The 27,901-nt window shown below is 42.1% G+C and overlaps 1 protein-coding gene across 1 annotated transcript; it reads right to left on the reverse strand.

The window, feature by feature from the left end:
* Window positions 1-14: 14 nt before the first annotated feature.
* E2F5 (E2F transcription factor 5) lies at window positions 15-27,487 on the reverse strand. The gene is made up of 9 exons (XM_077810069.1): window positions 27,215-27,487; window positions 13,776-13,885; window positions 12,728-12,891; window positions 9,068-9,109; window positions 5,625-5,689; window positions 3,869-4,136; window positions 2,993-3,193; window positions 2,490-2,534; window positions 15-770 (listed from the first exon to the last, which is right to left on the reverse strand). Exons 1-9 carry the CDS (start codon window positions 27,386-27,388, stop codon window positions 661-663), a joined length of 1,179 nt encoding a protein of 392 aa, XP_077666195.1. The 5' UTR covers window positions 27,389-27,487; the 3' UTR covers window positions 15-660.
* Between the last annotated feature and the right edge of the window lie 414 nt (window positions 27,488-27,901).

Consider the following 27,901-nt stretch of genomic DNA (forward strand, 5'->3'; position numbering starts at 1 on the left):
CAGATACTGAATACTCGGTTTGTACAGTTTTATTAAAAAAATCTTGTTAATATACAAGCATTGGCACACTTTAATACAAACTACAAACAGACCTTTCCTATAATCTAGGAAAGTGGAATGTCAGAAGTTAAAATGTGAGAAACTTAAAGTGCTAAAACAGAAGGCACTTCACAAAATTGGTTCACTGAAACAATTTAACATAACCCATTTAATGTCCTTCACTTCAAAATTTGGCAGTGAACGTTTTTTAAAAATTGTAGTGAAAGGTTAAAAACATACAGAAAGCTTCTTGGCAGTAAAGCTTCAGAAAGAAAATTCTGCTAAGTGACAAGCCTGGGTCTTTCTCTCTTTTTTTTTTTTACGTGACCAGAAGACTGCAAGAAAAATGGGAGGGGAGAAGAGGAGAACTTGGGATCTCAAAGCTGAGTTACATTAATGTAACTTGTAAAAAAATACCAGAGAACACTTTGATAAGAGCCCTTTCTTATGGTTTTGAATTTAAGGTGTTTTGTGAAGTAGGTAAGGAAGCAAAAGGAAATACACTCCCAGAGTCAGTGAACTAAGAGGTTATACATTCATTCTTTAAAATACTTAGGTTATGAAGAAGTCTAGAATGTTATAAAGTTAGAGGTAGATATGACAGTCTGGTTGCCACTGAATCTAATAATTTAGTATCTGCACATCAAAAAGATCACAGACTCCTTCATTATCATCCAGGTTAAAGTTGTAGTCATCTCCAGGAGTAGGAGAGAGTCGTAAGAGAGGAAAAACTGTAAAACAAGAACAGTTTTGTTAATCATAGCATCACAGAAATCTATTATATTTGAAATTCTGCCTTGCAACATCCTATAAATTTCAAATAATTTCCAGCAGAAGGTAAATAAAAACTTTGATGTCCAGTGTCAGTAGTCCAAAATGTTACAACTTGCTTTGCTTTGGCAGTAGTTATCTGCAATCACTGGACTGTGCATTGGGGATCCTGGTGCAACTCCACCAAAATAAGGTTTAAAATAATTTAAATGCACAGACGCAATTTATTAACTATGCTTTAAATGAATTTCCTTTGCCATCTTACCTGCAGCAAAGCCAGTGCAGTGTAACAGAGATTAGTCTCCTCTGCTGCAGCAAAGCAACACTTAAGCAGCCTTTGTGTTTCGTACCTAGCAGTGGATCTCTTGTATTATATAGCCTCCATTATTGTAGCAGCTGTGTGCCTCACCATCTTCAAATGTATTTTTCCTGTGAGGTAGGGGCATGCTATTATCCCCCTTTACAGACTGGAAAATAAGGCATGAAGAGACTGAGGCCATGTCTACTCTATGCATGGAAGTCCATCTAAGCTACACAATTTGAGTTATGTTAATAGCGTAACTCAAGTTGATGTAGCTTTGATCTACTTACTGCGGGATCCACTCTACATGATGTCGACTGGAGACATTCTCCCATCGACTCTCCTTACTCTTCTTGATCCAGTGGAGTACAGGAGTCGACAGGAGAGCGATCAGCGGTCGATTATTGACCACCCATGCATCGATCACTGCAGCATCAATCCTCCGGTAAGTGTAGACAAGCCCTAGGTGACTTGCCCAAACTCACACAGGAAGCCTGCAGCAGAGCAGGAAATTAAACCCAGGTGTCTCCAGGCTAGTACCCTGACCATTGAGTCATTCTCTCTCTCACCAACTGGATACTCAATTAGGCCCTGAGCCTGCAAAAAATTGAACACTGGCATCATTTAATGCAAATGAGTAATATCACTGAATCTAAAGGTATTATACATGTATAACATTACTCACACACGTAAGTGCTCGCAGGATTTGGGCCTTAATACCTTGACAGTGACGGTCAGTTTGGAAGGGAAAACAGGTTAGTGATGGAAACTCGAATAAGGGTGTAAAGGGGGAGCTGCAGCAGGAAAGAAGTGGGAGTGAAATAGGTCATGGTTAAAATGGTGCTGGCAGCTCATAGGCGCTGACTCCATGGGTGCCCCGGGGCTGGAGCACCCGTGGAAAAAAAAAATAGTAGGTGCTCAGCACCCACTGACAGCCCTGCCAATCAGCTCCACCCCCACCCCAGCACCCCCTGCCCACCTTCAGCTCTGTCAATCAGCTCCTCCCACCCGCTGGGGATCAGCTGTTCAGCAGCATGCAGGAGACACTGGGGGCAGGGCACGTTCAAGGAAGAGGACTTGCAGGAAGGGGTGGAGTGGGGGCAGAGCAGGTGTCAAGCACTGCTGGGGAAATGAGGAAGCTGGGGCCTGTGTGGCAGCTGTTTTAATATGAGATATTTGTAATGAAGTTTGGAATCAGATTTGAACAAACATCTAGGGAAGTGGTGAATTCAGATATGAATGACATTTGCCTGCAATAGCAGAAGACTAGACTCAATGACTCAGGAGATCCCTTCCAGGCCTATGTTTCTTTAAATGAATCACATTCTTAAAATATAACTCTGCTTATTAAAAAAAGATAGGAATGCTAAATGCTTACCATCTGAAGACATCAATTCGTCAATGATATCACTACTAATAGTTCCTGTTAAACACAAAAGCACTTGTTTGTGAAAGTCAACCCAGGCTCTATGCATTAAACAGCTATTGAAATGGAGAGTGTTAGCTGCTAGGCTGCTACATTTATAATTTAATGCTTGCAAGAGCAGTAGAGATAGTCAACCAGACCAGTATCCTACTGGGCTAAAAATAATAAAACCCCTTAACTTTTCCTTCTGGACAGTTTCTGGTGCTATTCTTAGGTTGCACAAACACTTATAACTACAAAGGGAATGTAACCAATATACCAGAATGGAGCATCTTTATGCAAGATGCACTTTACCCCAAACCAGACAGAAACCACAGCCAAAATGGTGAAAAGAAAAGAGCTGCAGGAGGGAGAAGGGAAAGGCTGCAGACAAGACAAACTGCTGGCCTCTTCTCCCCTGGGAAATCTGCTTTTAGCTTTGTCAGGAAGGGTTAAACTAAAGAAAGTCTGCCTACCTGTGGGCTCATCCATCTTTGCTATATCAAATGAGTTTGGCTTGAGAATACAATTAACATCCAAGGGAAGCAAGGCCTGATAGTCATTTGAGCTAGCAGTAGTTTGTGTTGTATCTGTTGCAAGGCTCGTATACAGCAAGGAATCCGGAAGGCTAGAGTAAGGAGTTGCTGGAGTTGTATTGTTCTCTTGCATACTGTTGTCTACAATGGCAGAAAAGTACATATTATAAAGTTTGGTATGGTAAACTATATGCACACACCTGTATCTGGCTAAGTCTTACTGGTAGAACATGGCCGGTATTTGAGATGTCATCTCCTTTCAAAAACCAGGCACAGGTCTCAAGGCCCTTCAGAGATTTGGTTCACAATGTAGTATGTTGCTAAACAGCATTTAATTATCTATTAGTGATAAAAACAAGTTCAGGTAATCTCCCTCGCTGAGCCTGTTTTTCACATACAACTGCCTTTTGCAACAACAGCAGGGACTGTCCTAGTACAAGCTTGTCAAAGGTAAATGTTAAATGTTCAAGCTTTACATTCCAGTAGAGGTTTGAAGCCTTTTTCAGACAGCACATGCAATCACCTTGAGGAACAGCCCAGAGCCCTGTTGTGGGCTGGTTCCTGGATCACTTCTGAGGTGTTTCTGGTATAGGATGATAAATTGCAAGTGGAACAATCATTTCAACAGAAGTCTGAACATAGAACAGGAAGAGGATAGTGACCTCCCCCTGCAACCTCCAGCCAGCTGATAGTAACTCCATTGGGGTCAGGTCTCAGGCTGGCAGCTGCTACATTATGCTAACAGTTGATTCCCTTTCTCTACCCGAGCTCTAAACAAATCTCTTTGGGGGTAGGGGGAACAAACCAGAGACCCACCTGATGGTGTATCTGTAACTGGGGTATGTGGTAAATGCTGCTCCTGGTTAATGTCATGCTGCTCTGATGAATTCTCAGTAGATGCAGTAGGTTTTGGGGGAGTCAGTGGAGTTGCAGGTTGAGATGGGGGCTGTGTAAGGTCATCAGGTGGAGGAACTGGAAACACCACAGGTGTGGAGGAACTTGATTCTTTATTAATAAGCAGCACATGGATAGGTCCTGAACTACTCTTTAGACTGATCTGGTATTTCTTTTGTCCGTTTTGTCCCTTTAAAGGTGCACATTGAAACAACAGTTACAATTCTTTGTGACTGACAATTAAGCCAAATAACTGCATGCAGCAATTGCCATAGAAAGTAATGGAAATGCATAATTGCCTAAGTAGAAAACTTTTATTTAAGAATAAAGTTCTCAAGGTGCTATAGCAAGGTGACATACAATTTTCTAGTCATAAGACCACATTAAGATAGTTTTATGCAAAGTTAACTAACCTCACATATCACAGAAAAAGATTTAAAACCAACCCACCCCATAACCGATAAGATTACAACCCTTCTACATTCTCACATAATTAACAACTGACACATGGCACTCAAGTACAGAATTCTGTGCCATGCTCATGTAATTGAATTCAAGCTTAGCTGTGAATCACAGCAGGATTCCCACTAAAAACTGACCACTGGGACATAGCCTCTTTAAAATAATTTTCTCATCTGCAAAATTGTCTTGATTAGAACTAACTGTCCCACCATAGCCAAATCCCTGTGATTCAGTGAACACAGGAAAATTAGGGTTAATGGGGACAATTTCCCTGCAGAATAGTCAACATAAAGCCTTCATGTTAAAGAGCTAGTTCTTGTGATTCAATCTGGCATGTGCAGTGCTGCTACCACTGGCTAGTTAATGGGATTAAGTCATTATCTTTCTATTTTGGGAACAGGTGAGATATTTCAGTCAGGGAGACAACTCTAATACAAATTATCTGTGTCCACCAGTTCAAAGGACAGTCTCACTAGATTAGCATTGCAGTTCACCTTGTGGCATTTTTTATAACCTCATTGTTTAGTTATGGTGCTTTTTACTCATTTCTTGCTCAAATTAAAATATGAAATGCATCAAATGGAATCACTATCCTCCTACTACTGCACAAAAAATGTTTGCCACCTATGTAGGCAGCATGAAAAACTGAAAAGCATTGTATCACAGAAATTGAAGACAGCAGAAGGTAAAAAACATGAAGCCAAATAGATTGTCTTAATTCATTGTTCTTGGTCAAAGCAAGTTTGCTCTCTCTATTATTCTGTGATCCTCTATCTGTTTTTCTACCGCTTCCTCCGTTGTTCTATGTGGATCTGATTTGGGTTTCCAAATTCCTTGGCTTGGGAAGTGGGGAATTGAGAATTAGGAAGGGGTTGGGAAGAGAGGAGCTTGCCACTGAAAGACCACCATTGACAGACTCTGAAGGAAGCACCACTGCTTTTTGCCTGGAGGGAAACAGCAGCTATGGGGCTTTTGCAAGCAGAAGAGAGAAGGAAGTGGAAAACCGAATGTATCTTGTTTTAACTGAAAGGTCCAATCACTTTTACTCTGCCAAGATGTGCAAAAATACTGTTTACCCAATATCAGTCCACATCCAATTAGGTGAATCCTAATTTTTTCCTCCCACACAGCCGAAGAGACAAACCTTGCTAGCTGCAACACAGGCATCCTTACCCCTCCCTCACCACACATATGTAAGCAAACAGTTTGTACATACCATTTCAGGTATAGGTACTTCTAATTGTGTACCACAAGGTGCTTGAATTGCTAGAAGTGTGTCTCCTGGTGAAGTAGTAATTTAAGAAATGTTAACCATATGTAATTTTACACATTCTTGGGTTGTGTACACTCAGATGGAATACAGTTCTTCTCTAATGCCACTTCAGCATTAGTTTGATACAAATCGTGCACAATTTGGTGTTCTTCAGGAACAAATTATAACATGAATGAGAGCAAAGCTTGAAGAAAAGCTGTCCATCTTTGTATTCATAACCATGATATCCAAGGACTTAGCTTTAAATGTCCCCAGAACTCCAGCCTCTGTAGATGTACAATTTGGGTGTAGTTACCTTGCACAGTGCACTTGGACACCACTATTCTTTCTGTAGCTTACTGACTCTTTGAAATACCAGGGGAAAGTCACTTCACTTCTCTGTGCCTCAGTTTCCCACCTATGAAATTAGGATAATCCTTCTTTCTCTCACAGTATATTGTGAGATAGAATGAGGTTTACAGTGAGAGAAGTGCTAAGTGTTTCCATATTTTATAATTAGTGAACTCTTGTAATAACCTTTTTTTATTTTTGGGTTAAACTCTATAGTACATACAAGTACATGGTAACAGAGAACATTATCTTGAAGTTCTTCCTCAGGCAAAACTAGAGAAGTTAAAAAAATAAAAAGGCATTTTATGTAACCTAGAATTGTTTTCTAAACTTTGGACCACATTGTCCCCTCTTGTGGAAAAACCAGGAGGGGAACCTGGGAGGGAAATCTCTGCTAGAGATCTTTGCAGAGAGTCTCCCACATTCTCCAGTGGGGGAGAGGTCCCAGTTTTTCACCACCCCCAAATTGCATGGAATAGGAGGAGTCCATGAAAAGAGTGGAGCCATCTGTGCAGATGTTATGTGCTTATTCCCCAGCTCTTGGCTCCCCCTATCCCCAGTAGCATGGCTCCACTGGAACTGTACTGTCAGGGATTCCCCCTGGCTGCAGCTGTCCCCAGAAAATATATGGAAGCCTGGGCCTGAGTTGTCTTTTCTGGGGAACCTCTGGTGGGTCAGACCAACATGTCCTGCCCTACCCCCCGCATCTCCTACCTCAGAACTTGGACAGGTCCTACAGAGCCTGCATTAGGAAAAACAATGCCCCGGGGGCAACCAAGCCCCCCTTCCATGACAGCAGATGGAAAAGACACCTAATAGCTCATGTTGCTTCTGTCAAAGTATGTAGTTTCAAAGTATCAAGTAGCTATGTATTGTAAGTTCCATTTCTTATAAACATGATTACACTTGCAAACATTTTCTAAATTCAAAGTAACCATGGGAAAAAAACAGGGATCTAATGTTACAGTGAGGTTTATGTAACAAAATAAATACAAATAATGATCCTCATGTTGTAAGAACTTTGCTCAATAGCAGGAATATGAAATCCCTGGTTCTAGATCTTCATTAAATAGCCATTTTGTATTGTAGGATATGTGTTTTTGGTGAGGGGCTGGGGTGAGAGGTATTTGAAAAGATCCCATTTCTAGAGGTTTCAAACAGCAAACAGCTTTCTTTCAAGTCTGATGGTTAATGCATGAAAACATAAGAATGGCCATGCTGGGTCAGACCAGTGGTCCATCTAGCCCACTAAATTGTCTTCCAACAGTGGCTGGCACCAGATGCTTGAGGAAATGAACAGAACAGCTCAATTATTGAGTGCTTCATCCCTTGTCGTCCAGTCCCAGCTTCTGGCAGTCTGAGGCATAGGGACTCCCAGAGCATTGCATCTCTAATCATCTTGACTAATAACAAATTGAGGGACCTATCCTACATGAATTTACCTAATTCTTTTTTTAACCCAGTTATAATTTTTGCCTTCACAACATTCCCTGGCAATGAGTTCCAGAGGTTGTTTGTGCGTGGTGTAAAGAAGTACTTCCTTATGTTTCTTTCAAACATGCTGTCTATTAATTTCATTGGGAGACTTCTGATTCTTGTGTTACGTGAAGGAGTAAGCAACACTTTTCTTCACTTTTTCCACACCATTCATGATTTTATGGCCCTCTATCACATCACCCCTTAGCTGTCGCTTTTCTAAGATGAACAGTCCCAGACTTTTTAATCTCTCTTCCTATGGAAGCTGTTCCATACCCTTAATCGTTTTTGTTGTCCTTCTCTGTACTTTTTCCAATTCTAATATATCTTTTTTAGAGATAGGGCAACCAGAACTGCACACAATATTCACAGTGTGGGAATACCATGGATTTATATATCAGCATTATGATATTTTCTATCCCTTTCCTAATATTCAGTCAGCTTTTATTGACTGCCACTGCACATTGAGTGGAGGTTTTCAGAGAACTACCCACAGTGACTCCAAGATCTTTTTCTTGTGTGGTAACAGCTAATTTACATCCTATCATTTTGTATGTGTAGTTGGGATTATGTTTTCCAATGTGCATTACTTTGCATTTCATTTGCCATTTTGTTGCCCAGTCACCTACTTTTAGTGAGATCCCTTTGTAACATTTTGCAGTCAGCTTTGGACTTAACTATCTGAATATATATATATTTTTATCATCTGCAAACTTTGCCACCTCACTGTTTACCCCTTTTTCCAGATCATTTACGAATATGTTGAACAGCGCTGGTCCCAGGACAGATCCTGGAGACTGGGCTGTGTATCTTTCTTCACTGTGAAAACTGACTATTTATTCCTACCCTATCTGTTAACCATACTGATCCACAAAAGGACCTTCCCGCTTACCCCATGGCTCCTTACTTTGCCTTTGGTGAAGGACCTTGTCAAAAGCTTTGTGAAAGTCCAAGTATGCTATATTCACTGGGTCACCCTTGTCCACATGCTTGTTGACCCCCTCAAAGAATTCTAATACATTGGTGAGACATGATTTCCCTTTACAAAAACCATGTTGACTCTTCCCCAACATACCATGTTCATCCTATGTGTCTGATAATTCTGTTCTTTACTATTGTTTCAACCAGTTTGCTGGGTACTAAATTTAGGTTTACTGGCCTGTAATTGCCAGGATCACCTCTGGAGCCTTTTTTAAAAATTGGTGTTACATTAGATATCCACCAGTCATCTGGTACAGAAGTTGATTTAAGCGATAGTCTACATACCAGTTAGTAGTTCTGCAATTTCATTTCTGAGTTCCTTCAGAACTCTTGGGTGAATACCATCTGGTCCTGGTGACTTATTACTGCTTAATGTATCACTTTGTTCCAAAACCTCCTCTACTGACACCTCAATCTGGAACAGTTGCTCAGATCTGTCACCTAAAAAGAATGGCTCAAATATCGGAATCTCCCTCACATCCTTTGCAGTGAAGACAAATGCAAAGAATTAATTTAGCTTCTCCACTATGGCCTTGTCTTCCCTGGTTAAACCACCTGCTCCAAACATCTTACAAAAATACAGTCTAGCAGAAACTTACCATTGAAGCAATTACAGATGTCTTCATGAGTGACATATGAAAATGTGATTTATGTCAAGGAAATTTTAAAGAAGTAAGAAGCTGAGATTTTTGCCTAAGGAATGTGAAGTTGATATTTAGTGCCATTTACAAAAGAAGTTTGTGTTCCTACAGTGTGTTGTTTAGGTGAGGTCTACACTTTACATTTTTACTGTTATAGCTAATGTTGGTCAAGAGTGGGATCTGTGACTGACATAACAGTGGCAAAAACCCTTAAGGTGGATGCAGCTACACAAATGCAGAATTTTGTCATTACCACCTATGTGCACATTATAAATGCTTTGCCAATATAGCATTCCAGAATAACTAGACCAGCAAAGCCTTTCAAGCATAGCTTTGGCCTTAGACTACTATTAGAAAGTTTCCAAAATGTTATTTAAATGTATTTCACACATACTATCACCATTTCCTTTTTACTGATAAGTCTGGTTAATATCATATCGCTACGATACAGGATGTCCAAAGCTATCGTGGATCAGCACGAATTCTGGATGAATCCAGGATGAATTCTGCCAGTGACAACATACCCATCAAAAAACTAAATGCAGCCTACAGAATAGTCGAGGCAAGTGGCTTGGAAAAGAAACAACATCCTGTGTTTGTCATGAATTTAACTCATAGTTATGGGAATTTCTCTATTAAAAATCCTTATGTTGAAGGTTTTACCTGTCAACCATAAAAATACACAGGTCAGCACTGAAGCTTGGAAAAAGTATTGTTCACTTTACTGAAAAAAATAACTTTGGCTGCTGTAAGTATAGTTAAGAGAAGTCAACAGAACAGAAAGCTATGAGATGTTTTACTGTTTCTGTGTAAAAACTACAGCAAAACCAAGACACTGTCATTATCAAGAGAGAGAAAACTGGTTCCCAGATCCATGTTATGTAAGTTTTTCTTCTAAATAATTTAGAACCAAAATGATTTAGTTTTAATGATTTTGTCTGATGGAATTTGGTGCAGTCAAATGATAGTTGCTAACTCTGCCACCATTAACATATAAATTATTTTGTAACAAATGTAAGCCACTAAAATGTAATTTAAAAAATTTAAACCACCAAATAGGAACCTGTTGATGTTGAGAAGCAGGACAGAGAGCTCTGAATATATCTTAATGCAAGGGCATGGCAGGGCTTCCAAAGGTGTAAAACAAGTTCTATTTTAAAAAATTGTGTATATACCCATATCCTCATACACTTACAACAACTTTGAAAGCACCTGCTTTCCCTTCCACTTTTAAATGGGTCCTAGTCAAAACTCCTGGAAAATAACATTTTGGGTTTAATCCTGTAATCCCACCACATTCAACTAATAATTATTTCAAACTGAGTACTGCACATGGTGGTTTTTTAGGACTGGACTTCCCTGAGAGACCATTTGGAGCTACAGAGACAGTGCCATCATTTATATCAACTGTTTTGAAGTTTCATGCAATACGTTCTTAGTCAATGTTTCAACTAGGTTATAACTAATCACTGTAGTTTTCATTTCAAATCTACCCTTTTTCAAATGTAAAAGCTGTTTTCTGAAAGTCATTTTATCTGTAGCGTTTAGAAGTAGAGGCCAGGCACTCTGGGTTTTGTTCTGCTTACTAGGTATTCAGCTTGCAGTATCACACAAGACAAAACTTAGCCTTACATTGTTTTAGAGATTTAATTATATCCCAATTACTAAATTATTTTGTTAACGAGGTTTGGTACACTACTCACTATTAGACCTTCTCTGGTGGCTTGGGGTGCCCAATCCCACTCCATTCCCAGCACTCTCAGCAAACTGACTCCACTCAGAGCTTTGCGAAACTGGACCAAACTGTGCCTTCACAATCGATAATTCATTTAAAAATGGATAGTTGCACATGCTAGTCTACACTGGCAATGGTAAAGCGCTACTGTGGGAAATTTAATTATTCCATGGGAAATTTAAAATTTCACTGCTCATTTGGGCCTTAATTCAGCATAGCACTTAAACACATTTAATTGCTTTGCTGATTAGGGACCTTACCTGTTATGTTATCTGTATTGACTGGATTCACTTCAGAACAGCTGTAGTCTATCAGGTTAATGATCTGTCCATTTAAGCAGGCCCTGCCGTGATAAAAATCACTGATTTGATTGGAGCGGTTTCTATTGAACAATCATAATACAGTGTTAAGTGCTTTAGAGCTACTTATAGATAAGACAGGTTTCAGAGTAGCAGCTGTGTTAGTCTGTATCTGCAAAAAGAAAAGGAGGACTTGTGGCACTTTAGAGATTAACAAATTTATTTGAGCATAAGCTTTCGTGAACTACAGCTCACTTCACGAAAGCTTATGCTCAAATACATTTGCTAGTCTCTAAGGTGCCACAAGTCCTCCTTTTCATTTTATAGATAAGAGTGCATTTTCCCCTCTCCAAAGTCTCTAAGAACCTATTTTGTTCAATATCCTCTAAGGGCTTGTCTACACTGGCACTTTACAGTGCTGCAACTTTCTCCCTCAGGGGTGTGAAAACACACGCGCACACACACACCCCGCCCCGAGTGCAGCAAGTTTCAGCACCGTAAAGCAGCAGTGTAGACAGTGCATCAGTGCTGGTAGCCACACTCCCAGCTCTGGTAGCTACGCCCCTCGCGGAGGCGGGCTCTTTTAGAGCGCTGAGAGAGCTCTCTCCCAGCACTCTGCCACGATTACACAAGCCACGTTAAAGCACTGCCACGGCAGCACTTTACCACTGCCAGTGTAGACTAGCCCTAAAAATGCTAAATGTGGTTACAAAGTAATGAGCAAACATAGTTTAAACAATATACTTATTACCTGTTTACACACAGGATAATTTCAGTTCCAGTTTCAACAAGCCTGAGGAGTTTATCAACTCATGTATCTTTTCAAAAGATTTAGATATCCTATCCTATGAACGACCAAAGAAGAGTATCCAGGAGTATCCTAAATCTAACAAAACCACAAAAGCAATTAATTTCAGTTAAAGCTAAAAGTCTGGATTTTCTGCATTAAAAAATTACCACTGTGTAAATTTCTGATGGATTATTTCCAGATTACCATTGATACAACCACAGAGGTTAAAACTTGAAAAGACCTATTAAACCAGTGGTTTTCAACCTTTTTTCATCTGTAGACCCCTAAAAAATTTTGAATGAAGGTGGGATCCCTTTGGAAATCTTAGACATAGTCTGTGGACCCCCAAGGATCCAGGGATCACAGGTTGAAAACCACTGTATTAGACCATCCAGTGTCTCTTTCTGCTAATACAAGATTGTTCCCTATAGTATATCTTCCAGCACTTTGTCTAGCTTGGTTTTAAAATGCCACAAGCAAACTTTCTTCTACTCCTTTAGATCTCACTGTGTATTCCACAGCCTAATGGATCTCGCTATTGTCTCATAGCACTTGCTTCACAAGGCGAGTTAATTTCGCTACCAGTGCAAAAGAAAATTGAAATCATATTTTAACAGAAAAATGCTTGAGACCAATTCCATTTCTTCTAGAGTTAGTAAACCCCCCTTGGTCACCTAGTTCAAGTATCTTCTCACTTCTAGAGCAGGTCATATTATGTGACCAACCTTTTAATATATGACTGGTGCTTCTTTAATTCTATTTCACGAATGCACACAATGTACGTCCCAAAGGATATTGGTTGTTTGTGGAGTCATCCATAACATTTTTGATGCTTTGCTGCAGCCATAATTTTTGCTGATCCAGCTCTTTTTCTTTTAGTTCCAAATCTTCAATTTCTGCTTCAAGATACCTCAGTCTGTCTATGACTTCTTTCGTATTGCAGCCAGCACCTACACCTCTTTTAGAAGGTACAATATTTTATGCAGTCACAATATGTGTAATGATAATGTAAAAAAACTACAGAGAGAGAGACAGAGTTTGAAGCATGGGTATTGCTTTTTTTTTTTTTTTTTAAGCCCACCATATTAATTATATTATGAAATACTAAGAGGTAGTAAAATCCCTGCTTTTCTTTTTTAAGTATAAAAATATTGAAAAATGTTTTAAATGTGGGGCCAACATTAGGATTCCCGTCACTGATTTCCATTTTCAAGGCAGGTGGTGTTTTCTGTGTCAGGACTGTGTACCCAGCTCAATTCCCCCTAGTTAGCTCCTCACACGAGCGATGGAAGAATGGAACATGTTTTCTTATAGGCCGAATCTTAGGCTAGCACACTGCCTGCCTGGTCCTTAGCACTGCTCTGTTCAACTCTACCACACACATCAGAGCCACATCTCCAATCCCTGCCCAAACTCTTCTTGAAGTTCAAAGATTTATTTCTTTTGAGTAGCAAGTTATAAAGTTATGTTATATAAATTTTAGTGCCCATGAAAATGGCCAGATTCACTTTTCAGGATTGTCAATCTAGACACAGTACAATATGAAAAACAGCAATGCTAAATTGCCCCTCAAATATGCTGAAAACCTCAGACTTCACAGTTCAGAGTACTTCAGTCTCTAGCACCATTCAGTTCTTGGCCTCTCTGAAAGCAAGGATGCCAACTGCAGAGAGGACACCTGGTCATTAGGAATTGGATTGAGACCACTGACATATTCTACATAGGCTACCACTGATTACAAAATGAATTTTAATTATTGTTGAATATAGCCAAGGAAAAAGGAATTAGGCCAACTTTTCCCCCCTTGAGAATGTGAAAACTTGCAGAATTGACACTTCTTACTTCCATTGGATGCTGTTTTTTGACTTTTTCTCAATTAAATCTATGCCTTCCAAAACATTGGTGATGTCATAGATTCTTCTTTTTTGTCTCACAGCAAGAGTATCAGCAGCCTGTTAAAAGAACAGAGATAAGTGTCAGCAATCTGCACACCAAGGCAAAAGGCTGGCCCATTAGGCTGCTCACCTGAAGCTCAGCAAGCTTCCTGAGTGCTACAGACTCTAGGTCCCTGGTTTCACAACCTACAGGTCACAACCTTAAACTGGGTCACCAGAACACTTCAAAGAGTTGCAGGGCTGGCTAGGCTTGGCTCCTTGCTCCCTGTGTTGTGACCTGGTACACAGGGTTGCAGTAACGCTTAGGTTTGGCCTAGCGACTCTTCCGTAATGACAACGGTGGGCAAGCTGGGCGCTATGACCCCATGAGCCAGGCCACAATGTCACTCACACAAATTCCCACTCCCCCCCCCCCCCAGCAGGGTGGCCATGCTAAACCTGAGCAGTACTTTGACACTGGTGTATGTAACACCCAGAGCAGGGAGCCAAGCCCCGCCACCTACAAGGACAGGAGCCGAGAGGGAACAGTTGATGTCGTGTTCTCCAATAAGTACTGGCCTCCCAAAGTGCATCCTGCTCTGCAACTGAGCAGCACCCCATCTTCCACTCCTGTCCTCCCCACGAAGCTTGCCCCCACCCAATATACCCCTCTCACTCAGCCAGGTGACTTCCCCTCTGTCATGCTACCTATACCCCAACTAATTCCTTCCTCCATTCCCCCCACTTTACCGCCAGGACCTCAAATTCCCCCTACCCCTTGACCCTCTGCTGCCTACGGGTAATGCGTGGGGCTATGTTTTTGGCGGCACTATAGGCTCACAGCCCCTCCCCCACACTGCTTTGACCCCATATCCTTCTCCAGCCCCCCCCCCAATACCCCATATCCCTCTGCCCCCTCCCACAAAATTCCTTCCCCAGGTTCCCCTCCACCTCTGACATGGGCCATATGCGGGGACAGTGTGTTTTGGGGGGATTATCTTGGCTCACCCCCCCCATCCCCAGTTGCTGGGGTTCCAGCTATTCACATCTGGCTGGAGCATCTGGAATCTTAGCTCTGAGCTCCTCTGTCCCCGTCCGACATCCCCCCTGGAGGAGGGCGGCCTCTGGGTTGCAACAAATCATCAAAGTTTACAAATGGTCCTGAACTCAAAAAGATTGAGAAACACTGCTCTAGTCATAATTCTGAAGGGAAAGGGTTCACTGTTCAACACTCACAGATGCCCAATTATACATTTTTAAGGCCCTTAGTTTTCAGTTTTTACCAATTTTTAATAAAAAACAATTCCCAGTTCTTACAAAAGCTATTATTCAGGTTTTACAGATATTAACCCAAATTTTGGACCACTTAAGTACATGAAAAGTACTGATTATGTTAAACACGTCTACCTAATGGACTGGATTTTCTTATGTTAATAATAAAATAGTCTGACTGTAAATGCAAGGCTGTCTGTTAAAGTAAGTCAACGTAGTGGAAGATACGCACATGTACATGAATGCGTGTGTGTATGCACAGTTAATGTACAGCTAATGAAATGAACCAGCATTAAACTGCTTTTACTTTCACTACTATTACCTTTCTATTGGTTGCTTCTTCTTTCCTTCCATCCCACAATATTAACTGCTAATATTTACCTAAAAAACTGACTGACTTTTTTGTATCAGTTTTCACCCATTTTTTAAATTTTTGTAACAAACAGTGATAAATTCGTGAGAAACATTAAACAAAACACAAACCACAAACAAAAGGCCTTGCACATTCTGCACCACTGTCCTTCAAGATCAGAGTCCCTGGCTAAGTCCAGCCAAACTCCATACAAAAATGGCACACAGGGCTCTACAGTCCATGCTCAGAGAAACCGCCAGTTACCTCAACATAGGGGCCAGTTATTCCGTAGCCAGCTGGGTATATGCCATGCAGGAAAGAGTACAAAGGTGCTGTGCATGTCCCAAATATTAAATAACCAATCCCTCTCCTCCCCTCTCCCCCATAAAAAAGTCTGAAAATTTCTTTTTGGAAGGTGGAGAATGAGAATATGGAAGGAGGAGGGCAGTATCTCTCTGCAACAATAACCAAATAAACCCTCAGAGTAGAGGAGGCTAGAAAGAAGTCTACCTCCTCTGGTGACTTTGAAAAACTAATCCAGTTCTATGCTGGATTAACTCATGTTCACCTTAGAACCACACATCACGGAGTAGTTAAAGCCTCAATAACTAGGGGTAGTCTAGCCAAAAGATTTTCAGTGTATCTTGTGTGATATAAAATGGAGCAGCTACCTTCTGTAAATAAATTTCTGGATCCCACCATTGGACCTTCTCTCCAAATCATTGAGGAAACACTTATAGAGTGACAAAGCAGATTGACTCTTCATGTGTTCCATTAGAAATGTAGAAATCATAAGACATAACAGAGTGTAGCAACTTTATAATTAAGAATGCCTTTAATACAGACCCTTGTATTAAGAATGTAATACACAATTAGAATTGGGAGTAGAAGTGATTTTGCTTTTATATAGCGTGTTCCATACTAAAGCTATCTAAACACATAGAAAGAAATGAGATAGAAACATAGCACAGCAACTTAATGGACAAATGTTGAAGCCATTACACACTTAGCAATAGCTCATGGCTTTGGACAATTGAAATGTTTCACTAGAGAACAGAAATGTTGATTAAGTCTCCAGAATTATCCCCAACCTTTTTCAAAAGGCTTAGTAAGCTTAACTTCTACCTGGAAATCCAGCAAAGATAGGTAGAAAGAATCTCATTTTAAAAGGTGGGGCAGGGGCGGGGCCTCATGGAAGAGGTGGAGTGGGGGTGGGGCCATGGGCAGCAGGGGTGTCAGTGATGCGGCCCCAATGTATTAGTCTTCATGTGGCCCTCCTGGTAACTTGTGTTTGAGATCCCTGCCCTAACCTAACTATGTCTGAGCTACTGAAGTCCTCAAATCGTGGTTTAAAGACTTCAAGGTGCAGAGAATGCTCCAGCAAGTGACCCGTGCCCAACGCTGCAGAGGAAGGTGAAAAACCCCTAGGACCTCTGCCAATCTGCTCTGGAGGAAAATTTCCTCCCGACCCCAAACATGGCGATCAGCTAAACCCTGAGCATGTGGGCAAGACTCACCAGCCAGACACCCAGGAAAGAATTCTCTGTAGTAACTCAGATCCCACCCCATCTAACATCCCATCACAGGCCATTGGGCATATTTATGGCTAATAGTCAAAGATCAATTAATTGCCAAAATTAGGCTATCCCATCATACCATCCCCCTCCATAAGTTTATCAAGCTTAGCCTTGAAGCCAGATATGTCTTTGCCCCCACTGCTCCCCTTGGAAGTCTGTTCCAAAACTTCACTCCTTTGATGGTTAAAAACCTTCATCTAATTTCAACACTAAACTTCCCGATGGCCAGTTTATATCCATTTGTTCTTGTGTCCACATTGGTACTGATCTTAAATAATTCCTCCCCCTCCCTGGTATTTATCCCTCTGATATATTTATAGAGAGCAATCAATTCTCCCCTCAGCCTTCTTTTGGTTAGGCTAAACAAGCCAAGCTCTTTGAGTCTCCTTTCATAAGACAGGTTTTCCACTCCTCGGATCATCCTAGTAGCCCTTCTCTGTACCTGTTTGTTTGAATTCATCCTTCTTAAACATGGGAGAGCAGAACTGCACACAATATTCCAGATGAGGTCTCACCAGTGCCTTGTATAACGGTACTAACACATCCTTATCTCTACTGGAAATACCTTGCCTGATGCATCCCAAGACCGCATTAGCTTTTTTCACGGCCATCCTTACTTATATGATCATACACTATTTTTTCACAGGACCTCTGACTCATTCAGTGCAGAGGATGGACTGTGCTCACTTAATGAGCAGCTATTCAATATTCTGTTTTCTCCTTGTTGTTTAATGTGTGCCCTATGCCTTATTTACTGCACAATATTCAAACCCTGCTCTAAAGCCAGAATTAATTTCCTCATAGGTTTTTCTATGGCATTCATCATTATAATATCTGACTGCTTCATAGATTCCAAGGCCAGAAGGGACCATTGTGACCATCTAGTCTGAACTCCTGTGTAACAGAGGCTACAGAACTTCCCCACAACATTCCTAGAGCAGATCTTTTAGAAAAACATCCACTCTTGATTTAAAAGTTGTCAGCGACGGAGGATCCACCACAACTCTTTGGTAAGTTGTCCCAATGGTTAATCATTCTCAACGTTAAAGATTTCAGACTTATTTCCAGTCTGAATTTGTTAAGCTTCAGCTTCCAGCCATTGGATCCTGTTACACCTTTCTCTGCTAAACTGAAGAGCCCATAATTAAATATGTTCCCCATGTAGGTACTTATAGACTGTAATCAAGTCACCCCTTAAGCTTCTCTCTCTGTTAAGCTGAGCTCATTGAGCCTATCGCTATAAAACACATTTTCTAAACCTTAAAGCATCTCACGGCTCTTCTCTGAACCCTCTCCAATTTATCAATATTATTTAATTAATGTTTACAACTCCTTGTAAAGTGGGGGTGTTGGTGCATGGGGGAAGGGGGTATTATCTCTATTTACAGATGAGGACCTGAGGCACAGAAAGTATGTCTACACTACAATCAGTTAGTCTCTAAGGTGCCACAAGTACTCCTTTTCTTTTTACTACAATCAGATGGTGTGATTGCAGCACCTGCAGACATACCAAAGCATAGGCAACTTCACCCACTAGCTCTGCCCAGCCAGGACCCTGGGTACATACTCTAGTGACCACTGCTGAGTCTCCGCTTCTATTATTACTCAAGCTAGCTTTGATGTAGCTAGATGAAAGTTAGCTCAGGTATGTACACATATGCTGCAATTATACCTCTCAAATTGCAGTGTAGACATACCTAATGAGATTAAGGTCAAAAGCAGCCACTAATTTTGGGTGCTAAATTTAACACATCTAAGACTGATTTTTCAGAGTACTTAGCAGTATATAGCACTTTCTAGGTTCAAAGCACAGTTCCCATTGACTTCAGTTGCAGCTGTATGTGCTCAGCTCTTCTGCAGATCAGACCCCAGGGTCTCATGTCAGGAAACCAGAAAATGAGGAACACACAATTAGCAACCACCTGTGAAAAGCATGGTTTAGGTGACTCAACTAGCATCACATATGAACTCAATGGCAGAGGGAGGGCTAGAATCCAATTCTCCAAGGCAGTGTTCAGCTGCCTTAACCATGGGACCATCCTATCACTCCTGAAATCCCTTGCCTCATTCACAACACACCTTCCAACTTCCACACCAAATAAAGCAGGGGTCCTACAGACAACAGTTTCCTTCACTACACAACTCTGAATGATACCCAGAGGAGGTCCAGCCTGTGAACTGATGGAGGCAGAGATCCCTGTGGACAAAATGGTACATGATCATATAATCAAAGACTTTTCACTATTCATAGCCACAAGAAACTGAGTTAAGGTTAAACAGGCAAACTTAATAATAGTCCTTTAATTTAGTTTTTTGGGTAATTTCCTAGGATTTTTAAATAAGCAAACTGGAAAAAACAAATTTTATCATGTGGCATCTTATTGAGACCCACATAGGTCATCAGCTGGGTTGGAACCTTTACACCTTTGTCACTTGAGCTGACAGAGTAACTGACAGAAGTAATAAGTTGTCACCTTCTAAGCTAGGGGGAGGAGACACTTTGCCAAAGGGTTTCACTCCTATTTGCTGACAGCAGAGGAATGGTGAACTCAGGAATCCTAGGTTTTGTTCCAGGCTCTGGAGGGGAGTGTGGGCACAGACTCTTTTGCCCATTCCTCCCAGTGTGTGAGCCCTTCTACTCTGTCCTCTTCAACCTATCCTTGTCCTAGTTCTATCTCTTCCCTACTCCAGGCTCCTTATCCCAGTCCCATTCTCCTAGCCTACCCAGAGTCAATCTCCATTCCTCAGGACTCTCATCCTAGTTCCAATCTCCTTGCCCAGTCAGTCCTACTCTTACCCCTCTATACTCTCCGTCCCAGTCTCTTTCTCCATCCAGTACCACTTCTACTCTGCACATCTTTTTAGCCAATGTTTCTCTCCCTTCTCCTGGCTTCCAATCACCAACACCCCACACCTACCCATGTTCCCTGTCCCCACTGTCTCCCAGTCCTACTATCATCCTCTTGGCTCCTTGTCCCAGTTTCTTTACCCAGCCAGTACCAGTTTTACCCTACACCCTGGCTCCTCATCAGATCTGTCTTTCTTCCCCCCGGGCCTTGATTCTTAATCCCTGTCTCTCACCACATACACCTACTGGCTCCCAGATCCAATCTCCTTGCCCAGCCAGTTCCAATGTCCTTCCTGCCCTTGCTCGCAGGCCCAGTTCCCCCCTCTATTTCCCAGCCTCCTTGTCCCAGTATATCCCTTCAAGCCCAGCTCTTCTTCCCTTTATGTTTCCATCAGATAGATTCCTCCTGCTCACTGTCTGGGCAGGAGACTGATTTCCTGCTTTTAGTTCCAGTGCCCAGACCTGGCCCAAAGCGGCCCAGATCCGTAACTGCAGGGAAAGTCCTATTCGGGCCCCGACTGGAGGATGCCCTGTGTGGACACAATCTTCAGGGAATTTAGCTGCTAAAATGTAAGATGACTGACCATACATGAGCTGCAATTTTTCAAAGGCTTATAACTTGGTCAAATGTGGGTGGATTTTCAGGGGGACATCAAAAGACATTCCTGATTTAAAGGCTACCCCCTGCCAAATTTCAAGTCCCTATTCCAAAGCATGGGGGCAGGGAGGGTGGCACTAGGGCACCAGAGTTCTATAACATGGACAAAATATATTTTTTTCTAGCTTCAGTTTTGGAAATAGATGAACAGTTTTGGTTGAAATTTTCAAAAAGAAATTCAGCCTGAGCCAGACACTCAGTATGGAACATCTCGGCCCAAATGGTTAAAATTGTAAACAGGACCTTACAGTGGGAAGTGTTGGTCAACTTTAATAGTAGGCAATGCTACGAAAATCACACAGGGCATATTTTTTAATATAACAGCTGTGCTGGAACGGTCTATTCTAGATTTATATTTAATCATTTATATATTTATGCATCACAAAATTTCATTTTTATGTAACAAAGAATTCTGCTGCATAGCTGAATTAAAACCCATCCCCATACTTGCAGAAGAATGGAGTTAATGGTGGTCTTTATTACCACCTCTCGTTAAAAAAACTATCCATTTTATACAGTTAGTCTGAGCTAGCAGACTGGTCTCAAATGCATTGCCCCATCCCCCATCCAAAAATACACCCTTCTAAAATAAAAGGGGTTTGAAAATTGTATATGGCAGATGATTCAGAAAGAGCCCATCTACAAGAGGAAAGTGACCTATTTCTGACAAAATTTTTCAGCAACGGGTTTATACTGTCCCCATCATGCTCCACCACACAAACTTGTGAAAACCCTTTAGTTGATGCTACAGGCAGGACAAAACTGGTTTCAACACAATTACAGAACTCATGAAAAATGCCATGTTCCACTAAGTTTTAATAACAGGGAGGTAAAACTTTCAAAAGCACCTTAAGAGTCTAAGTCCTATTAACTTTCAATAAGACTTAGGCTGTTAAACACTTAAGTCACTTTCAAAATTGGAACTTAGGTGTTTTTGAAAATTTTACCTAAGACTTCTCAACAATTCTCCCACTGTTGGTAGCACTGCCGCAGGGAACCAGATGTGCCAAGGTGGCTCACAACAGGCCTGGTCTACAAGAAAAAAGGCCATTTCACTTTAGTTGGGATCAGCTCTCCTTTCTCCCCCTCCAAATTTCTCATATTTGGAATTGCTCAATAAAATATCTTTAGTGGAAAATAGCTGCACAGTAGTCACCGTTTCTAGTAACTCCTCCCATTTTAAATAAGTATAAACCCAGGCAAATATTACTTGACTTTCCCTTACGAAGGTTTGTGACTCGCAGACAAATACACAGCATGATGCATAGATTCTGTGAATATTTAAACTGTGACCCATTTTATGCTTCCAAGGAAGTTTTAAAAAGTAGTTCATTGGTATTTGGTTGAAATTAGAATCCAGGCACATTTATCAAAGCAGGGGCAGCATCAGCATACCACTAGTTATGAGAAGTAAGGAGTATGCTGCTTCCCTGCCCCTTAAAAAAATATAAACCTCAGACAACTCAGCTCTGCTCTTCTTGCTCGCTGTAGCACACAATGTGTGCACTTGCATTTCTGCAAGCATTGCTTTTTACCTGACTGCCACGAGGAACCATTTCTGGTGTGATTAGTTTAGTCTCTCTTTTCTTGTTTCTACTTTTCCAGTGGGATTTTTTTGTTTTGGAGCCTCCTTTCCCTCCTCATCTTTCTTCCCTTCTCACTTCTTCACTGATAATTTTATTTCATCTCCTTGACCAGGCTTGTCTACTCACACAGTTATTCCAAGATAACATCACAGATGGGGATGGACATTATTCTGGAATAAGAATGTCCACACATGAAATGACTGAAAAATAACTGTTGCATTTTAAATTCGCACCCTCCTTTAATCCAAATTAATTTTGAAGTGTAGACAAGCTCCCAGTTCTCCCCCCACAGTCCATCTACCTCTAAATGTTAACAAGGTATGTGTCTAATGCTAGAACTATTGCCAATGACAGGCATTCAGAGCCATCTAAAGAGAGAACTGCTCCTAGTGACCACTTATGGGATAGTGCACCAGAACCTAATGGGGGTGGGAGAAGGAAAAAGAATGACAAGACAACAACTGTGCAGTATCACATGCCCAAATCATAATCCCACAGCCAGTTTAACTGTGATTTTCAAGCTTTTCAAGTCCTGCTAGTGGACTACGGGTAGAGAGCCAGCTCCTCTTCCTCTTCATATTCTGCTGCTAAATCAGGAAGCTAAAAACACATTTATTTAATGCCTTCTAAGTATTATTTTCCATATAAACAACTGGTATAGTTGTCACAGAAGAGTTACAGAAATGGTAAGTGATTTTGAATGGGAGGATAGGCGGCTCACAAGTCAATGTCTCTCTAAGATGTGGAACCCCTGGCCTTATAAAGATACCTGCTACTGGAACTAAAATTCATGAGCCACCTGCCTACAGAAATTCTGTAACTCCCTGAAAATGTAGCTATGGTATGCCACTTGGTTTCTACTTTTCTTAATAGAGACATGTATAACTGCCTTACAGCAGATACTGGGGTAAACAGATGTTCAGTTTGATTGGTCATGAAAGTACTAAACATTTATTTAGCACAGACTGTGCTTTAATAAAGTTTACTACTATCTTCTACTCATACTTAACAGCTCAGCAAACAAAATGTGTAAGAAAACAGTTTCTGACTTAAACCTAGAAAACCTGCCACGATGGTGAAAGTAGTAGTAAGATTTAAACCCAAGCCTTAATTTTCATTCTTCACTCAAATTTTCTTTGTTTTTCTGGGTAAAAACAGACAAAACTTTAAATATCAATCATCACTACTACTATACTACCATGACCCTGAAAGAGACAACATGAAAAAGTGGACAACAGACAGACAACTCAGGACTTGTGTATACATCGAGTTATTCAGGATATCTACTGTGGAAGAATTCCATGTGTGGACACAGTTATTCAGGAATAAGAGTGTCCACACATGGAGTTATGCCAAAATAGTTTTCTGCTTTAAACTCATAATCTACCTTATTCCAGAATAACTTTAACATGTAGACAAATCCTTAGATACTATGGTGATGAGAGTTAGAAATACTAAATAAATTAACCCTAATACTTTTGGGGAGCCATTATGGGCCATAATGTAAATATATTACAGTGTTCAAAACAAATCTCCATTTGCTCCATCATCTTTGGAACCATCATTACTGACTTTTATACTTTCCACTTCTCAAACTGTCTCAGAGGATATCAAAGTTCATAACAGATAATAAAGTAAACTTCACAGCAGCCCCTAAGGCACGGATGTTCTATGCTTATTTTACAGACGAAAAAGTTAAAGCACAAAAAGGCTTACTGACTTGTCCAGTATCACATAGGAAGTCTATGGTACAATCTGGGACAGTCCTAATATCTTCCGGCTACCCTCCAAGCTTCCCTTGAAAAGTTTCATTTTCAAGTCAGACCCAGCACTTTAGTCATTAGCATTTCTAATCTAATGCTGATGCACAATACTAAACACTAAGAAAAAGTACATTTTCTCCACCATAAAACTCCAAAAAGAACAGTTGATGTTTATTATTAATTATATGGGAGCACAAAATTTTCTAGCTAACCTCTACTGTATTTTGCACTAAAAACAGTACATGAGATCTCAGTCAATTGGCAAAAATTAATTTTCATTGTACATGTTATTTCCTAATTAGAGAAAAGGTGGGTAAGGTAATATTTTTTATTGGACCAATTTCTGTTGGTGAAAAATCCTGAAGGAGAGCTCCTCATAGCTTGAAAGCTTGTCTCTTTCACCAACAGAAGTTGGTCCAATAGAAGATATTACCTCACTGACCTTGTCTCTCTAATATCCTGGAGCCAACATGGCTACAACAACATAGCAAATAAATTATGTAATTAGGACAGTTTGGGCAAAATTATCCATCCTTTTTCAAGAGATTCATCTGTAGGTAATACGAATTTTCCATCTTCAATAGTTCTTGGGTGTGCACCTGGCTGTAGGGATAAATCCTGCTTCCACTAAAATTCTGTTACTGACTTCAGTGGAATCAAGATTTGATGTCTGAACATCCTGCTTCTTCCTTCTGTGAAGATTTTCTTCAATAAGTAGTCTCCAAGTCACTTCAAACTAGGGTGACAAGACGTCCTGATTTTATAGGGACAGTCCCGATTCTGGGGTCTTTTTCTTATATCGGTTTCTATTACCCCCCCACCCCATGTCCCGATTTTTCACACTTGTTGTCTGGTCACCCTACTTCAAACACTAAACAGTTTAAAAGACCTCAGCAAACACAACCTCTTGACCAGCAAAGCATCACGCAACATACAACTTCTTTGTGGTACAGTTAAATCAAGGATCTCTGACAAACTCCAAATATGAGATCTCTGGCAATAGTTGGATACATCTGATTGGGTATCAAGACAACTACTTTACGTCACACCATTTCAAAATCACTTCAATTTGGGCTGCTCATAATTTATGGCTTGAACAAGTGCTGAAATGAGTTAAAGGGATACTATCAACTTTGAAACTGAATACTTTTAAGTTTCTGATTGAGCTCCATTGAAATAGTACGTCCTGAAAAGTTTTGTTTTGTATTGTTTAAAAGTCCTTTTGTTCATTAAAATTACCTGTTTTTCTGCTCCCCTATTGACATTTAAGGGTCTTTTCAACAAGGGAAAAACTGTTTATATAGGGAGATAGTGAAAGTGACAATACACATTGTTATCAAATGCATAATGTGAGCAAACCAGAAGGAAAAAGTGTTCACTAAACTGTTTCAGTTAAGGTAATCTTGGATATTATTTTAAAAAAGTTAATACATTTTTAAATTAATTAGCTGGAAATCACCTGATTTTCTTCTGTGCAAATGCAAAAACCAAAAGATAGTAATTTTCTATCAGCAAAATCAGAGTTTGCAAGTACAACATAATATTAAAATGTATCACACGACATTCCCGAATTTCCAATGGAGGATGTAATGTACAGAATAGGATCTTCCTTTTACACAAAATTTTCTAGTATCTCTGTCAGTCATAGGTAGAAAACAGGCAAGGAAATTTTAGATGCCAATAACTGCTTTTCTGAGGTTTCTGTGAACATATGTGTAAGTCACACAAGTTCTGAATTCTATAATCTGCATTCGCTGATTAAATTTCAGCCATCTCACAAGTGCTTCCATTAAAATAACTCCAGAACAAATGAGATACACAAACTGCCTTTTTTCTAAAAATGGAAGTTAGAAGCACTAGTAATGCATAAACATAAATCCAGAGTGGCCAGAGCTCTACAACACAACCCAAATTATGGAGACTAGAGATCCAGTTCATCATGATCTGGCAGGCGGCCTCACCATGCCCTCTTGAACTAAGTTGGGGCTACACCTTATGCAGAGATCTGTCTCCACGAGTGCTCACCCAAGGGTAAGGTGCCTACAATCTGTTCCATTCTGTACCTATTAAGAGAGCCTTTTGGTCTCTTGGAAAGTTGAAACCTCTTGGCTCGTCAAAAAATGACCATCCAATCCTTGAAATAAATCATGCAACAGAGAAAGCCTTACAAGTACAGACCAGCACAAGCCTTATACCAGTGGTCCCCAAACTGTGGGGCATGACTGCACCCCTAGCAGGGCACTGAGGAATGTTCAGGGGGGCACGGGTTGGGCCCAGCCCCCACTGGGGTCAGGGAAGGAATACCACACTTCCAGCCCTGTCTGCCCCCAGACCACCTCCACCCCTAGCCTCACTCCTCCCCCAACCCTGTTCAGCCCCTAGTCCTCTCTGCCTCCAGACACAGATACACTAATAAAGGCGTTTTTACTCTCTGCTTGGTTCTCAGACAGAAAAGGTTCTCTTTTGCAACCTGGGCTGGCCTCGGTCACAGCTGATTCATGCCACCTGTTGGGGCTCCACAGATCCTACCAACTTACAAGCCAGCCCCATTACACTGCGGGGGAACTAGAAAGGAAGAAAACGCTTGCTCTGACAGGACTCCACTCTCCCTTGGGAGAGGATCCTGCTTGTGTTCCAGCCCCTGCCAACTGCAACCTTTTCGCACTTTGATTGAGAAAGGAGTCTTAATACAGCTTTTAGTTTCTCTCTGGAAAGTGAATGGGGGAAAGTTATAGTTTGTATAGAACTATGGGAAATAGCGCATGAGAAAGAAGCCTGTCTATTCAAACACACACACACACACACACACAGACAGACACACACCACTTTCAGTTCCAGAGACCCCCATGCCTTTTCCCATATTCAACCCCCTACATAGAGACTAGCTCCAGACTCCCCATCCCAAAACACATTACACCCTCCAATGATGTTCAGCTCCACATCCACCCCACCACTGGGCCACCTCCACTGCAAAGACCACACAGGGAGACCCCTCTCACAAACAGGGTCCTCCCCGAAAGATACTCCTCCTTACAGGTGGGCCCACCCAGGCAGGGACAAGCAACCACTCCGTCAGAGTCACACACACACTCCCCCGCACGCTACACAGGTCTGGACACCCCCTCCTCAGCCCCTTCACCACCCCGCCACTCTCCTCAGGACCCCCGGGCAGGTCAGCCCCTCACGTTCACATGGAGAACACCCCACCCCCCACTCACACTCCCTCCATCAGCCCCTTCCAGATCCCAGCCTAGCCCAGGAACCCCCATGCAGACCGCAACCCCCCAGCGGCTTCCCTCCAGATCCGACCGCCCCCTGCCAGGCAGACCCGGCCCCGCCCCGCGCACCCACCGCTTTCAGGTCCAGCACGCCGTCCTTGGCCTCCTGCAGCAGCGACACGAACTTGGTGGTGAGGAGCCCCAGGCTCTTCTCGTGCCGGCTGCTGCTGCCGCCGCCGCCTGCCGCCGGGGCCCCCGCGCTGCTGCTGCTGCTGCTGCTGCTCACCGCCTCGGCCAGAGCGGCCATGCTGCTGCCCGCCCTCCAGCGAGCGGGGCGTCCCCGGCGGCAGCGGCGGCGGCTGCGGCACCACGTGTCCCGGGAGGCCCCGGCCACAACAATCCGAGCCCTGCAGGAGCCCCAGGGCCAGGGGGGGGGGGGGGGGGTGAGACCGTGCGAGGAAGTGACGCTACCCACCGCTGTTGCTTGGAGACGGGCTGTTGGGGGCGGGGCTTCGGGCGCCCCACGGAAGGGCGGGGAGGGAAGGCAGCTCCCAGGAGCGCTCTGGCCGCGGAGCGTGAGCGAGCAGCCCCCGGCCCGCCAGCGCGCAGGGATGGGGCCGCGGGGGTTGTCCCGCCACCGCCACAGGCGGGCCTCCGGCGTAGGCAGGGGCAGGGCTCCCCGCGGGCGGGGGCGTATCACGCCGCGCTGACCGGGGCCGGGGCCGGAACAGTGTTTACAGGGCGGGTGCTGCTGATGGAAACCGTGTATTTGGTGCTTGTTAGTCTTTCTTCAAGCCGCACCGCTCCTCGCAGCACCGCT

This window comes from Eretmochelys imbricata, chromosome 2, assembly GCF_965152235.1.
Source record: "Eretmochelys imbricata isolate rEreImb1 chromosome 2, rEreImb1.hap1, whole genome shotgun sequence".
Lineage (NCBI taxonomy): Eukaryota > Metazoa > Chordata > Testudines > Cheloniidae > Eretmochelys > Eretmochelys imbricata.